Source organism: Bombina bombina, chromosome 6, assembly GCF_027579735.1.
Source record: "Bombina bombina isolate aBomBom1 chromosome 6, aBomBom1.pri, whole genome shotgun sequence".
Taxonomy (NCBI): Eukaryota; Metazoa; Chordata; class Amphibia; order Anura; family Bombinatoridae; genus Bombina; species Bombina bombina.
The window spans coordinates 471,967,974-471,985,231 of NC_069504.1; the positions used below are offsets into that span (position 1 = coordinate 471,967,974).

Below are 17,258 nucleotides of genomic sequence, written 5' to 3' on the forward strand. Positions count from 1 at the left end.
TATCTATGCTTCTCACACTAGGACAAGTAAGTCCTCCACACCTTATGATAGATGCGACTAGTGACCGGCTTCCTGGCCTGAACGAGAGTATCAATCACTCTCTCAGAGAACCCTCTCTTGGCCAAGACTAAGCATTCAATCTCCACGCAGTCAGTCTCAGAGAATCTAGGTTTTGATGATGAAAAGGACCCTGTACCAGCAGATCCCTGCGACAGGGTAACCTCCATGGAGGAGACAATGACATCCCCACCAGATCCGCAAACCACGTCCTTCGTGGCCACGACGGAGCAATCAGAATAGCCGAAGCTTGCTCCTGCTTGATGCGGGTCACTACATGAGGTAGAAGTGGCAACGGTGGAAAAATGTAAACTAGGTTGAACCACCAAGGTACCGCCAAGGCATCAGCTCGGCCTGGGGATCCCTGGACCGCGACCCGTATCTGGGTAGCTTGCAATTGAGTCTGGACGCCATGAGATCTATCTCCGGAGTCCCCCATTCGTGACAAATCTCCGCAAACACCTCAGGGTGGAGAGACCATTCCCCCGGATGGAAGGATTGCCTGCTGAGAAAATCTGCTTGCCAGTTGTCCACACCCAGAATGTGGATTGCTGAGAGCGAGCAGTTGTGGGACTCTGCCCATTCCAATATCCAAGACACCTCCCTCATCGCTAGGGAGCTTCTCGTCCCCCCGATGGTTGATGTAAGCCACCGACATAATGTTGTCTGTCTGGAATCTGATGAAGCTGAACGACTCCAGAAGAGGCCACACCTTCAGAGCATTGTAGATTGCTCGAAGTTCCAGAATACTGATTGGAAGCAGAGACTCCAATCGAGACCATCTACCCTGTGCCATCCTGGCACCCCAAACAGCTCCCTATCCTGCCAGACTCGTGTACGTGGTCACAATCTCCCAGGACGGTATCAGGAAGGATGTCCCTTGTGACAGTTGTTCCGGACGGATCCACCAAGGGAGGGATTCCGTCGTCCGTTCGTCCAGAGAAATCTGTTGGGATAGATCTGTATGATCACCGTTCCACTGTCTCAACATGCACAACTGAAGAGGTCTGAGATGGAACCTGGCAAATGGAATGACATTGATGCTGGATACCATGAGCCCGATCACCTCCATACTCTGAGCCAGCCAGATCACCTCCATACTCTGAGCCACAGAGGGACTGGAGCAGGACTGAAGGCCAAGACAGGCAGACTCAATCTTCCTGCGTCGCTGATCTGTGAGAAATATTCTCATGGATATAGAATCTATTATCGTCCCCAGGAACTCCACCCTGTTGCTGGGAATCAGGGAGCTCTTTCCTGAGTTTATCTTCCAACCGTGAGATTGGAGCAAAAACAGAAGGGCCCTCGAGTGGTCCTCTGCGAGACTGAACAACGGCACCTGGACTAGGATATCGTCCAGATAGGGCGCCACAGCAATGCCTCTGGGCCTGGCTACTGCAAGCAGTGCCCACAGAACCTTTGTGAAGACTCTCGGGGCTGTCGCCAGACCAGAAGGAAGGACCACAAATTGGAAATGTTGGTCCAGAAACGCAAATCTAAGGAACCTGAAGTAATCCCTGTGGATTGGCACATGGAGGTAGGCATCCTTCAAGTCTATTGTCGTCATGAACTGACCCTCTTGAACTAGGGGCAGAATAGATCTGATTGTTTCCATTTTGAACGATGGAACAGTCAGAAATATTTTAGGTCCAGAATCGGGCGGAACGTGCCCTCCTTTTTTGGGACCACAAAAAGGTTTGAAAAGTACCCTAAACTCCTTTCTGCTGGGGGTACTGGTACAATAACTTAGAGAGAAGAGAGATCCCTCACACAGTCTAGAAATGCTTCTCTATTTTCTAGTCTGGAAGATTTGATAGGAGGAATCTGACCCTGGGCAGATGAGTTCTGAACCCTATCCTGTATCCTTGGGCGACAAACTCCAGAACCCAAGGGTCCTGAACGTCCTGCAACCAGGCCTCTGAGAAGAGAGATAATCTGCCCCCTACTTGGTCCGGAGACCGATCGGGGGCCGCCCCTTCATGTCGACTTTGTCTCGGCGGGTTTCTTGTGCTGCTTGGACTTGTTGCAAGACTAAGCTGGCTTCTAAGTACCCTTGGACTGATCCGCTTTTGCGGCGGGCTGCTGGCGTTGGGCCTTGTCCGCACGAAAGGGACGAAAAGTAGATCCCTTAGGTTTAACCTTCTTATCCTGCGGTAGGAAAGCACCCTTGCCTCTTGTCACCGTGGATATGATCGAGTCCAATCCTGGACCGAACAGGATCTTTTCCTGAAAGGGAAGGGATAACAGTCTGGACTTAGAAGTCATGTCCGCAGACCACGACTTTAGCCCGCAGGGCTAGTACAGAGAACCCTGAAACCTTAGCATCCAGGCATATTGGCATCACAAATAAAAGAATTAGTTACCTTCAAAACCTTAATTCTCTCCTGTATTTCATTGAGGGGAGTCTCCCTCTCGACCATATCATAAAGAGATTTCAGACAAATATGTCGCAGCACCTGCAACTGCCGCTACCGGCTGAAAAACAAACCCTGTGTGTTGAAACATCTTCCTCAACATGTTTTATTGTGCTCCTTGAACGACAAGCTATCCACCAGAGGAATCGTTGTTCGCTTAGCGAGTGTAGTGATAGCACCATCCACCTTAGGGACGGTCCCCCACAACTCGAGCTGAGAGTACGGAACGGGGAACAGTTTCTTAAAGGATGAAGGGGAAAAGGAAGAACCTAATCTCTCCCATTCATTCTTAATAATATTAGCCATCTTAACAGGAACCGGGAAGGTATGGGGTACTACCATGTCCTCATACACTTTGTCAAGCTTAGGAATCGAAGGTTTCTCCGGTAGTTTCGGTTCCGGAACCTCGAGAGTAGCAAGCACCTGCTTCAGCAAAAAGTGCAAATTCTCCATCCTAAACCTGAAATCGGGCTCCTTTGCAGACAGAACTTTAGATTACATGGATTCTGACCCAGAATCAACGTCCTCCGAAGAGTCTGAGTCATCCTCGTCAGCGGATAACCTTTCCGAGATATCCATAGGAGTATATGACTCCTAGGCCGGATCGCCATATTTTACCCTACTCTTTCGCTTAGCAGAACGTGGTAAGGCACTGATCACCTTTGATACCGCCATTTGCAGTTGATCCGCAAAGTCTAACGGCCAACGGATTACCCCCATAGGAGAGATAGACATGCCCTGGGGTGCTGCATGTGTACTCGGAGATGAAAGTAGGGGACGGGGAGCCCTCAGAGGTGGACAGCTTAGTAGTACTAGACATTCTCTTCTTTCGAGAAGCCGAGAGTTTATCTAGGCAAGGGGAACATAGTTGAGCAGGCGAATCTACCGGAACCTCCTCACAATAAACCTCCTGTGACAAAAGGCAAAGAATGACTGGGGAATGAAGGAAGTGGGGGAGGTATTTAAGCCTTTGGCTGGGATGTCTTTGCCTCCTCCTGGTGGCCAGGCTCTTATTTCCCAAAAGTAATGAATGAAGCCGTGGACTCTCCTCTCCTTTAGATGGAAAAGAAGTCGAACTTAAAATTCCCCATTCCATTGACACCTATTGTGCACTCAAATGTTTTGATATTTCCAATAGAAAATGACAACAAATCAATCACATCAATCTACTGCTTGGTTTCACAACGATTTTTAGAAAAACATAACAGGAACCTTGACCTAACTTATACACACACACACATATATATATATATATATATATATATATATATATATATATATATATATATATACACACTTTACTAAGCAATTATATATTATAGATGGAATGTTACCGCTCTACTGCAGCTCTCAGAGCTCCACGTATCTCCTTCTCCTTTTTGGAATCTGTAATGAGATAAAAGCACACATAAGCAATTTTCTGCTACCATCCAAAAGATGACTGCTCATGGAATAAAACAGTATTGGAAAATGTTCTATGAAACCTAGGAGTCAACAACATTATGGGAGCAGGAGAAGAAATTTATATAAATATATGTAATTGGAACTTCCATTCTGGTACTAGTGTAGAGAGGAGCCCTATTTAGGAGCCCAAACCTCAGGCCCCACACTACATCAAGGGATATGTGACTCCTTATTTTAAAGAGTGGGGTCAAATTTTCCTCTAGGCTGCAGATGGCCACTGTAAAACAACAAAAAACAGCAAATCAGTAAGATATGAAGGGAATTTAGGATTAGGATTTACAACCCCCCTCTGTTTCCTACAGGCATACTACAGCTGAAAGTTGACGAGTTACTCTTTTGAATGAGGGGTCACCTGCCAACCTAGGAAGCAGTTACTCAAAATTAAAACAAATTACCTGTTCCAGTGAATACCATGAATCATTAATATTTTCTATGAAGGCCACATCCTTATCTAATTTGCACACAGTGGCAACAATGATCACTTGCCCCACACTGAGGATCTCGATAAAGAGAGGGGGGGGTCACATATTCAGGTGGGTTATCAACATGCCAAATGATTACTGGATTCATGGATTTAACTATATTCCTAGTGGACAAAAACATGGGGATGGAGTAGTTCCTCTCACCCCCAAAATACCTAAAGGAATATAAGTCCGCTAAATGAGAGGTCCAGTGTCTGTCCAGGTGATTAAAATAAATATATCATAGTACAAGTTCTTATTAGTACCCTCAACAATAACATATAGAATATAAAAGGCAGGTCGCTCTCTGGTTTTAAATTGCAGCGTGAGCATGTTCGGGGTCTTCACCATTTCCTCAGATGAGGAAGGAGTGAAGACCCCGGAAGCATTGACAGTTAATTAAGTTGCTGTGAGAGAGTGTGACCTGCTTTTTCTTTGTTTTTTCTCTCTCTCCAAAGTGAGTATGGAAAGTGGTACCAACTGCAGAGTTTAACCATTTAACTACTGAGCCATTTTCACCCCTGTGCTGGGCTGTTTTGCAGTTTTTAGAGGCTGCTCACATTTACGCCCTACTGTAGGTCATTTTTCAGTGAGAAACCCACACATTAAATATCCTTTTTTCAGGCGACTTAGTAGATTCAAACTATAACATGATTTTATGTATTTATAATGACATTTGAGAAACCTGCAACAAAATGTGTGAATAAATGCATTTTTCATTAAAATGTCAATAATCAAGGTTATACATTATAGTGTGTGTGCTTTTCTAAACTCTATAGTACAAAGAAGGGGTTATCCTTACAAATGACAGATTTTCTTGTATAGTTATGTATTTTGGACTTGCACATAAGGGCTCCCATAAGCCTCTATTCAACTAAATAGACATTTATTCACACCAGGTGATCACTAATAACACAGTGATCATCACACCTGGTAATTAAAACATATATAGGCACTTTATTTTAAAGAGGGATTCTGGGTTTTAAAACAAGGGTTCTTGGGGGTTTCTATGCCTTTTTGATAGCCTATTATAAGTGTGTATACGTTTAACATGTGTTTAAAAGTATTTATATATATATATTTTTTATATATAAGTCCTGTGTATCAGCTTGCACTTGAGGATTTCTCACTGGTGATGCCGGATCACTACCCCACCAGGGATGAGGGGGTATGAACAGGGGAGAGGATGTGATGAGCACTGAAAGTGACCCAAACACCCCTGGTCTTATTTGCATTAAATACATGATGACCATGTGTCATCATTCGCACTTAAGAGTTAAAAAATGGTATGGGAAATGTTCCTTTGGGTATATTTTGGATATGAAATAGCTGTATCTGAGAATTGAAAACACAACTTAAAAAATGGGCTGAGTTTGCTCCCCACTGGGAGCATAATTACTTTTAAATATTCTTGTGTACATAGCTCTTCTATAACCATTACTTAAAGGGACACTGAACCCCAATTTTTTCTTTCGTGATTCCGATAGAGCATGCAATTTTAGGCAACTTTCTAATTTATTCCTATTATCAATTTTTCTTTGTTCTCTCGCTATCTTTATTTGAAAAAGAAGGAATCTAAGCTTTTTTTTGGTTCAGTACTCTGGATTGCACTTTTTTTTATTGGTGGATGAATTTATACACCAATCAGCAAGAACAACCCAGGTTGTTCACCAAAAATGGGCCAGCATCTAAACTTACATTCTTGCATTTCAAATAAAGATACCAAGAGAATGAAGAAAATTTGATAATAGGAGTAAATTAGAAAGTTGCTTAAAATGTCATGCTCTATCTGAATCACAAAAGAAAAAATTTGGGTTCAGTGTCCCTTTAAGTATTGACATTTTCAATATAGGTGGGGAGACAACACAAAATCAGCTATTTCAAATGTCAAAAGAAACAAATTTAATACAATGAAGCAGGTAAAACTTATTATTGGGAACACATTAAAAAGGAGGGGGAAAATACAGTAAACTGTCCCTTTAATTCTTATCCATTTTTGTCATAAACGGCAAGAATGTGCAAAATACTCTTTCCATCTTGTATTCTACAGTCTGGAATTGGAAACATTTGTGTGAATAACTCACAGAAAAGCAGGGGGTATATGCATGTAAAAGAGTGACTTCAGCTCAGGATGTTATACATTTCTCAGCAGTGGAAGGGTTAATGTCAAGACGAAGCTAATCATTAAAACATACCTAAGCAAAATGCTCTGTCTACAAAGGAAAATGTATTAAATAAAAAAAGAACATGCATACACACAATAGTTCGACCACAGAAGGTCATATAGTAGAAGCAAAGATAGTTTGTTTACATACATTATTAATCTGTATATTCGTGAGATACACTGCATGTTAACCTTCAAAACCAGGTGCAATTAACCTTCAAAATGTAATACTTATGTACATCCATTCAGTTGTTCAGCCAACTAATTACTCTTAACACAGAATATTATACATTATGCAAAATCTTCGCACTATTTATCTGTACGAATATTACCATTACAATATAGTCCATTATAAATATATTTTAAATATAAATGTGTGTGTGTATTATTATTTATATATATTAATATAAATAAAGAGTGGAGGAAAAAATCCTAAAAAAATATTACTTGGAACATGCTACAAGGCCCCCAGCATTAGTGACATGGAGGAAACTTAAAGGGACAGTCAAGTTAAAAAAAAACTTTAATTTTTCAAATAGGGCATGTAATTTTAAACAACTTTCCAATTTACTTTTATCAACAATTTTGCTTTGTTCTCTTGGTATTCTAGTTGAAAGCAAACCTAGGAAGGCACATATGATAATTTCTAAGCCCTTGAAGGCCGCCTCTATTTTATTTACTTTTCACAGCAGGGGAGAGCAAGCTCATGTAGGCCATATAGATAGCATTGTGATCACGCCCGTGGCAGACACTGCACTAATTGGCTAAAATGCAAGTCAATAGATAATAACTAAAAGTCATGTGATTAGGGGTGGTCAGAAGATGCTTAGATACAAGATAGTCACAGAAGTAAAAAGTGTATTAATATAACTGTGTTGGTTTTGCAAAACTGGGGAATGGGTAATAAAGGGATTATCTATCTTTTTAAATAACATAAATTCTGGTGTTGACTGTCCCTTTAACTACTAATGGAAATAGATAAGTCTGCTAACAGTGCTGTAATTATGAAAGATTTTAACTACCCTGATATAAACTGGGCCAATTAAACTAGCAATTCAGCTAAGGGGGATATATTTTTAAATGTTCTAAGGGATAAATTCTTGTCATAATTAATAGAGGAGCCAACTAGAAATAAAGTTGTATTGCATTTAGTGCTATCAAACAATACAGATATAATATCAGAAATAGAAGTCAAAGAACATTTCGGGTAACAGTGATCATAACATGGTCACATTTAAAATCTTTTCATAAGCAGTGTCTTAAAGGTTTAACTAAGGCTTTTAATTTTAAGAAAGCAAATTCAACGATTTAAGGAAATCATTAAACAACATAAACTGGGACAAAGTATTCTCTAATAAAAATAGAGGATAAATGGATAACATTTAAAATGTTAAATAAATATACATATATACATATAGAAAATGAAAGGTTAATTGCAAAGGATTATAAGTCTAACCCTAACAGATTCTTTAAGTATATAAACAGCAGAAAATCTAAGGAGGACAATATAGGTACATTAAAATGCGTGGAGGGTATCATGGTTAACAGTGACAGGGAGAAGGCAGAGGTACTAAATCAGTTCTTTTCTTCAGTATACACAAGAGAGGAACCAATAGAGGATACTTTGGAACAAACTAGAACATGCCAGCCCACACCATTAACTGTGCTATGTCTAGAGGATATCAGGAGACAACTTGATAATATTAAGGTAAATAAAAATCCAGGCCCAGATGGAATATACCCAATCGTGTTACGGGAACTTAGCACTGTTATAGACAAACCACTACTCTTAATTTTTCAAGATTCATTATCCTCAGGCATAGTACCCCAGGATTGGCGTAAAGCTGATGAGGTGCCACTCTTCAAAAAGGGAAGCAGGGATGATCCAGGAAGCTATAGACCAGTTAGTCTGACATCAATAGTGGGGAAGATATTTGAAGAGATTTTAAATGATTATATTGATGAGCATATTCGTGTAAACAAGATTATGAGTTCAAATCAGCATGGTTTTATGAGAAATAGATCATGTCAAACTAATCTAATTAGATTCTACGAGAAAGTAAAAAACAGAATTTATGCTTACCTGATAAATTACTTTCTCTTGTGATGTAGAGTCCACGGATTCATCCTTTACTTGTGGGATATTCTCCTTCCCAACAGGAAGTGGCAAAGAGAGCACACAGCAGAGCTGTCCATATAGCTCCCCCTCTAGCTCCACCCCCCAGTCATTCGACCGAAGGTTAGGAAGAAAAAGGAGAAACCATAGGGTGCAGTGGTGACTGTAGTTTAAACAAAAACACTACCCGACTTAATAGCCAGGGCGGGCCGTGGACTCGATACATCACAAGAGAAAGTAATTTATCAGGTAAGCATAAATTCTGTTTTCTCTTGTAAGATGTATCGAGTCCACGGATTCATCCTTTACTTGTGGGATACCAATACCAAAGCTTTAGGACACGGGTGAAGGGAGGGAACAAGACAGGTACCTTAAACGGAAGGCACCACTGCTTGTAAAACCTTTCTCCCAAAAATAGCCTCCGAAGAAGCAAAAGTATCGAATTTGTAAAATTTGGAAAAAGTATGCAGCGAAGACCAAGTCGCTGCCTTACAAATCTGTTCAACAGAAGCCTCATTTTTAAAAGCCCATGTGGAAGCCACTGCTCTGGTAGAATGAGCAGTAATTGTTTCGGGAGGCTGCTGGCCAGCAGTCTCATAGGCCAAACGGATGATGCTTTTCAGCCAAAAGGAAAGAGAGGTAGCAGTCACCTTCTGACCTCTCCTCTTACCAGAATAGATAACAAACAATGAAGGTGTTTGTCTGAAATCCTTAGTTGCTTGTAAATAAAACTTTAAAGCACGAACCACATCAAGATTGTGTAACAGACGTTCCTTCTTCGAAGAAGGATTAGGACACAGAGAAGGAAAAACAATTTCATGGTTAATATTCTTATTAGACACAACCTTAGGAATAAAACCGGGTTTGGTACGCAAAACTACCTTATCTGCATGGAAAACCAGGTAAGGTGAATCACACTGTAAAGCAGATAACTCTGATACTCTTCGAGCAGAAGAGATAGCTACCAAAAACAAAACTTTCCAAGATAAAAGCTTAATATCTATGGAATGTAAAGGTTCAAACGGAACCCCTTGCAGAACTGAAAGAACTAAATTCAGACTCCATGGCGGAGCCGCAGGTCTATAAACAGGCTTGATTCTGACTAAAGCCTGACTAAATGTTTGAACGTCTGGTACCTCTGCCAGACGTTTGTGTAAAAGAATAGACAAAGAAGATATCTGTCCTTTTAAGGAACTAGCTGATAATCCTTTCTCCAATCCTTCTTGGAGAAAAGACAATATCCTGGGAATCCTAATCTTACTCCATGAGTAACCTTTGGATTCACACCAAAAAAGATATTTTCGCCAAATCTTATGGTAGATTTTCCTGGTGACAGGCTTTCTAGCCTGAATCAGGGTATCAATAACCGACTCAGAGAGACCACGCTTTGATAGAATTAGGCGTTCAATCTCCAAGCAGTCAGACGCAGAGAAATTAGATTTGGATGCTTGAAAGAACCTTGAATTAGAAGGTCCTGCCTCACTGGTAGTGTCCATGGTGGGACAGATGACATGTCCACTAGGTCTGCATACCAGGTCCTGCGTGGCCACGCAGGCGCTATCAGAACCACCAAAGCCCTCTCCTGCTTGATTCTGGCAACCAGACGAGGGAGGAGAGGAAACGGTGGAAAAACATAGGCCAGATTGAAGGACCAAGGTCGCTGCTAGAGCATCTATCAGAACCGCCTGGGGATCCCGGGACCTGGACCCGTAAAGAGGAAGTTTGGTGTTCTGACGGGACTCCATCAGATCCAATTCTGGAGTGCCCCATAGCTGAGTCAGCTGGGCAAATACCTCCGGGTGGAGTTCCCACTCCCCCGGATGAAAAGTCTGACGACTTAGAAAATCCGCCTCCCAGTTGTCTACTCCTGGGATGTGAATTGCTGAGAGATGGCAGGAGTGATCCTCCGCCCACCTGATTATTTTGGTTACCTCCGTCATTGCTAGGGAACTCCTTGTTCCCCCTTGATGATTGACGTAAGCTACAGTCGTGATGTTGTCCGACTGAAATCTGATGAATTTGGCCGCAGCTAGCTGAGACCATGCCTGAAGCACGTTGAATATCGCCCTCAGTTCCAGAATGTTTATCGGGAGAAGAGCTTCTTCCCGAGACCATAAGCCCTGAGCTTTCAGGGAGTCCCAGACTGCACCCCAGCCCAACAGACTGGCGTCGGTCGTTACGATGATCCACTCTGGTCTGCGGAAACACATTTTCTGAGACAGGTGATCCTAAGACAACCACCAGAGAAGAGAATCTCTGGTCCCCTGGTCCAGCTGTATTTGAGGAGACAAATCTGCATAATCCCCATTCCACTGTTTGAGCATGCATAGTTGCAGTGGTCTGAGGTGTATTCGTGCAAAAGTGACTATGTCCATTGCCGCTACCATTAGTCCGATTGTCTCCATGCACTGAGCTACAGATGGCCGAGGAATGGAATGAAGGACTCGGCAAGTGGTTAAGAGTTTTAACTTTCTGACCTCCGTCAGAAATATTTTCATATCTACCGAGTCTATCAGAGTTCCTAGGAAGGAAACTCTTTTGAGGGGGGAGAGAGAACTCTTTTTGATGTTCACCTTCCACCCGTGAGACCTCAGAAAGGCCAATACGATTCCTGTGTGAGACTTGGCTCTTTGGAAAGTCGACGCCTGAATTAAGATGTCGTCTAGATAAGGCACCACTGCTATGCCCCGCGGTCTTAGAACCGCCAGGAGGGACCCTAGTACCTTTGTGAAAATTCTGGGAGCAGTGGCCAACCCAAAAGGAAGAGCCAGAAACTGGTAATGCTTGTCCAGAAAGGCGAACCTGAGAAACTGGTGATGATCTTTGTGGATAGGAATGTGCAGATACGCATCCTTTAGATCCACGGTAGTCATATATTGACCCTCCTGGATCATAGGTAAGATTGTCCGAATGGTCTCCATCTTGAATGATGGGACTCTGAGGAATTTGTTTAGAATTTTGAGATTCAGGATTGGTCTGAAAGTTCCTTCTTTTTTTGGGAACCACAAACAGGTTTGAGTAAAACCCCAGTCCTTGTTCTGCAATTGGAACTGGGTGGATCACTCCCATTGTATGTAGATCTTCTACACAGCGTAAAAACGCCTCTTTCTTTGTCTGATCTGTAGACAGACGAGAAATGTGGAACCTTCCCTTTGGAGGAGAGTCCTTGAATTCTAGAAGGTATTCCTGGGCTACAATCTCTAATGCCCAAGGATCGTGTACATCTCTTGCCCAGGCCTGAGCGAAGAGAGAGAGTCTGCCCCCTACTAGATCCGGTCCCGGTGGTCATATATTGACCCTCCTGGATCATTGGTAAGATTGTCCGAATTTTCTCCATCTTGAATGATGGGACTCTGAGGAATTTGTTTAGAATTTTGAGATCCAGGATTGGTCTGAAAGTTCCTTCTTTCTTTGTAACCACAAACAGGTTTGAGTAAAAACCCAGCCCTTGTTCCGCAGTTGGAACTGGGTGGATCACTCCCATTGTATGTAGGTCTTCTACACAGCGTAAGAACGCCTCTTTCTTTGTCTGGTCTGAAGACAGACTAGAAATGTGGAACCTTCCCCTTGGAGGGGAGTCCTTGAATTCTAGAACATATCCCTGGGATACAATCTCTAAGGCCCAGGGATCGTGTACATCTCTTGCCCAGGCCTGAGCGAAGAGAGAGAGTCTGCCCCCTACTAGATCCGGTCCCGGATCTGGGGCTACCCCATCATGCTGTCTTGGAGGCAGCTGCAGGCTTCTTGGCCTGTTTACCCTTGTTCCAGCCCTGGTAAGGTTTCCAGGCTGCCCTGGGTTGTGAAGTGTTACCCTCTTGCTTTGCAGCAGGGGAGGATGAAGCGAGACCGCTCCTGAAATTCCGAAAGGAACGAAAATTATTTTGTTTGTTCTTTGTCTTGAAGGACTTGTCCTGGGGGAGAGCATGACCTTTTCCCCCAGTGATTTCTGAAATAATCTCTTTCAATTCAGGCCCGAAGAGGGTCTTTCCTTTGAAAGGGATGTTCAATAGTTTGGATTTTGACGACACATCGGCCGACCAGGACTTTAGCCACAGCACCCTGCGCGCCAAAATGGCGAAACCTGAATTCTTTGCCGCTAACTTAGCTAGTTGGAAAGCGGCATCTGTGATAAAAGAATTAGCCAGCTTAAGAGCCTTAATTCTGTCCATAATGTCCTCATATGAGGTCTCCGTCTGGAGCGCATCTTCCAGCGCCTCGAACCAGAAAGCAGCTGCAGTGGTTACAGGAACAATGCACGCAATAGGTTGGAGAAGAAAACCTTGTTGAACAAAAATTTTCTTAAAGGGCCATAATACCCAAATGTTTAAACACTTGAAAGTGATGCAGCATAGCTGTAAAAAGCCGATTAGAAAATATCACCTGAACATCTCTATGTAAAAAAGAAAGATATTTTACCTCAAAAGTTCCTCAGTAGCCACCTCCCATTGTAAAGGATTTCTAAGCAGCATTTTAGTGTGTCTGTCCTGGGACATCTGAAGGGACTAGCATCGTGCACTCTCATATTATTTCACCAATCAGGTAAAGGAAGCTTACTATGAAATCTCATGAGAGTTAAGTCAAATCTCATGAGATCACAGTAAGAGTTCATGACCTCAGCACTGCTGATGCTGATTGGCTGCTGTTCATTTCTTCATTTTTTTTTATTTTTTTACCTGCAGCTGGGAGCAGCTGAGTATAACTTTTTACACAGAACTGACTCTGCTGAGCTGAGGAAATTGTGAGGTAAAATCTCTTCCTTTTTTACATAGAGATGCTGAGGTGATATTTTCCTGTCAGCTTTTTACAGTTATACTGCATCAGTTTCAAGTGATTTAGCATATGAGTATTATGTCCCTTTAAGTAAACCCTCTAATTTTTTTATCCATAGGGTCTTTAAAAGCACAACTGTCTTCAATTGGTATAGTTGTGCGTTTAGCAAGTGAAGAAACAGCCCCCTCCACCTTAGGGACCGTCTGCCACGAGTCCCGCATGGGGTTAGATATGGGGAACATCTTCTTAAAAACAGGAGGGGGAGCGAAGGGAATACCTGGTCTATCCCACTCCCTAGTAACAATATCCGCAATCCTCTTAGGGACCGGGAACACATCAGTGTAAACAGGAACTTCTAGGTACTTGTCCATTTTACACAATTTCTCTGGAACCACCATAGGGTCGCAGTCATCCAGAGTAACTAATACCTCCCTGAGCAATAAGCGGAGGTGTTCTAGTTTAAATTTAAAAGCCAATGTATCTGTCTGAGGAGAAACCTTTCCTGAATCGGAAATTTCTCCCTCAGACAGCACATCCCTCGCCCCCACTTCAGAGTGTTGTGAGGGTATATCGGATACGGCTACTAAAGCGTCAGAATGCTCATTATCTGTTCTTAAAACAGAGCTATCACACTTTGCAGGTAACACGGGCAGTTTAGATAAAAACACTGAGAGGGTATTATTCATAACTGCCGCCAAGTCTTGCAAGGTAAAAGAGTTAGACGCACTAGAGGTGCTAGGCGTCGCTTGAGCGGGCGTAACTGGTTGTGACACTTGGGGAGAGGTTGACGGGCTAACCTCGTTACCTTCTGTCTGAGAATCATCTTGGGCCACATTTTTAAGTGCAACAATATGTTCTTTAAAGTGTATAGACATATCAGTACAATTGGGACACATTCTGAGAGGGGGTTCCACTATGGCTTCTAAACACATTGAACAAGGATTTTCCTTGGTGTCAGACATGTTTAACAGACTAGTAGTAACATAAACAGGCTTGGAAATCACTTTAATCAAATAAAAAAACACTTTGAAAAAAACGTTACTGTGCCTTTAAGAAATAAAAAAGGCACACCATTTTGCAAAACAGTGAAAAAATGCAGCAAACTCTTCGAAATTTTTACAGTATGTACCTAAAGCATTAGTAAGATTGCACAACTAGCAATAAAAACGATTAACCCCTTAATGCCCAAACCGGATCGACAGTAAGCCAAAAAAACGGTTAAAGAAACTACAGCACCTTGCCACAGCTCTGCTGTGGCCCTACCTGCCCTTAGGGACCAGATTTGTGGGGAAAAAGCTTCTTATAGGCCCTCAAACTGCAGCAGGACCCTCCATGTGAAAACAGCCTGAACTTCTAGTCAAAATAACTGCGCATCTGAGGCGCAAAATTAGGCCCCTCCCACCTCACTCCGGTGCTTGTGAGGCCTAAAGAAACACTCCCAAGTGTTTTAGTAATAGCCATGTGGGTAACAACCCCTGAAAGAAACCCAAAGGAACCTTCAAAGTGTCTCAAAAAACGAATTTTTCAATAAAAAACGTTTGCCCTGAAGTAGTGTCAACCAGCATAAACTAGCCCTGTTATGTAAGCTTGAAATTCCATACTTAGTCTCTGAATATAGCTTACCCTTCCCTCATGGGGATATTAACAGTCTTTTCTAGCATTATAACAGTCTTGTCTAGAAATAAATGACTGAACATACCTTATTGCAGCCTAACCTGCAAACCGTTCCCCCCCAACTGAAGTTCTCATGTACTCCTCAGTCCTGTGTGGGAACAGCAGTGGATTTTAGTTACAACATGCTAAAATCATCTTCCTCCCTGCAGAAATCTTCATCTCCTATCTGCTAGAGAGTAAATAGTACACACCGGTACCATTTAAAATAACAAACTCTTGCTTGTAGAAAATAAAAACTACAATTCTAACACCACATTCACTTTACCCTTCCGATTGCTTAGAGCCGGCAAAGAGAATGACTGGGGGGTGGAGCTAGAGGGGGAGCTATATGGACAGCTCTGCTGTGTGCTCTCTTTGCCACTTCCTGTTGGGAAGGAGAATATCCCACAAGTAAAGGATGAATCCGTGGACTCGATACATCTTACAAGAGAAATATAGATAAAGGGGAATCAGTTGATGTGATATACTTAGACTTTGCAAAGGCATTTAATACAGTGCCACATTAGAGATAAATGCACAAAATGAAGGGACTGGGAATAGCTGAAAATGTTATCTTATGGATAAATAACTGGATAAAGATAGGGAGCAACTAGTAGTAGTGAATGGATCATACTCAGATTGGACAAAGGTAATTAGTGGAGTCCCCCAGGGATCAGTACTTGGCCCTGTTCTTTTTAATATTTTTATTAAATGACTTGAAGCAAGGATTAAATAGCGACATCTCTATTTTGCTGATGATACTAAGTTAAAGTGAAAGTTAATCCTAGCGTTTCACAAACGCTAGGATTGACTATTGAAACAAATAAAGGGGACTTTCATTCATGAAGTATAAGATACTTCATGTAGAAAGCTCCTTTATTTGTCTCAACCGATCGGCAACTTGAGCTACTAACAAAGCCCACGGCTAAAAAATATTTTTGCTAAGAGGTGACGTTTTCACCTCTTACCCAATAGCAGTGTGGTAAATCCGGACTGGCGCCCATGGGAGCCGGATTTACCGCACTGCTATTGGCTAAGAGGTGAAAACGTCACCTCTTAGCAAAAATATTTTTTAGCCGTGGGCTTTGTTAGTAGCTCAAGTTGCCGATCGGTTGAGACAAATAAAGGAGCTTTCTACATGAAGTATCTTATACTTCATGAATGAAAGTCCCCTTTATTTGTTTCAATAGTCAATCCTAGCGTTTGTGAAACGCTAGGATTAACTTTCACTTTAACTTAGTATCATCAGCAAAATAGAGATGTCGCTATTTAATCCTTGCTTCAAGTCATTTAATAAAAATATTAAAAAGAACAGGGCCAAGTACTGATCCCTGGGGGACTCCACTAATTACCTTTGTCCAATCTGAGTATGATCCATTCACTACTACTAGTTGCTCCCTATCTTTATCCAGTTATTTATCCATTTTTTTTTTGCCGTGGCATTTGTTAGCAATTCAAATCGCCGATCGGTTGAAACAAACAAAGGAGCTTTATACATGAAGTATCTTATACTTCATGAATGAAAGTCCCCTTTATTTGTTTCAATAGTCAATCCAAGCGTTTATGAAATGCTAGGATTGACTTTCACTTTAAAGGGACACTGAACCCAAATTTTTTCTTTCATGATTGATAGAGCATGCAATTTTAAGCAACTTTCTAATTTACTCCTATTATCAGATTTTCTTCATTCTCTTGGTATCTTTATTTGAAAAGCAAGAATGTAAGCTTAGACGCCGGCTCATCTTTGGTGAACAACCTGGATTGTTCTTGCCGAATGGTGGATAAATTCATCCGCCAATAAACAAGTGCTGTCCAGGGTCTGAACCAAATATTGTCTGGCTACTTAGCTTAGATGCCTTTTTTTTTTTTTTTTTAATAAAGATAGCAAGAGAACGACGAAAAATTGATAATAGGAGTAAATTAGAAAGTTGATTAAAACTGCATGCTCTATCTGAATCACGAAAGAAAAAATATGGGTTCAGTGTCCCTTTAAATGAGGTCATTAGGTCAGAGCAGGATAAACTTTTGTTACAAATGGATCTGCAAAAATTATAAGTATGGACAGGTAAATGCAAGGTTCTACATTTTGGAAGTAAAAATAAGCAGGCAATGTATTATTTAAATGGGACAAGACTTAGCCAAACAGAGGAGGAAAGGGA

General features: G+C 41.9%; 1 protein-coding gene across 1 annotated transcript in view; it reads right to left on the minus strand.

Moving 5' to 3' along the window:
* The window catches only part of KTI12 (KTI12 chromatin associated homolog), a 165,811-nt gene that overhangs the window by 96,229 nt on the left and 52,324 nt on the right, over nt 1–17,258 (minus strand). Inside the window, exon 3 of the mRNA XM_053717264.1 lies at nt 3,806–3,857. Within this exon, the coding sequence (XP_053573239.1) occupies nt 3,806–3,857 (52 nt within the window). The remainder of the gene's footprint in view (nt 1–3,805; nt 3,858–17,258) is intronic.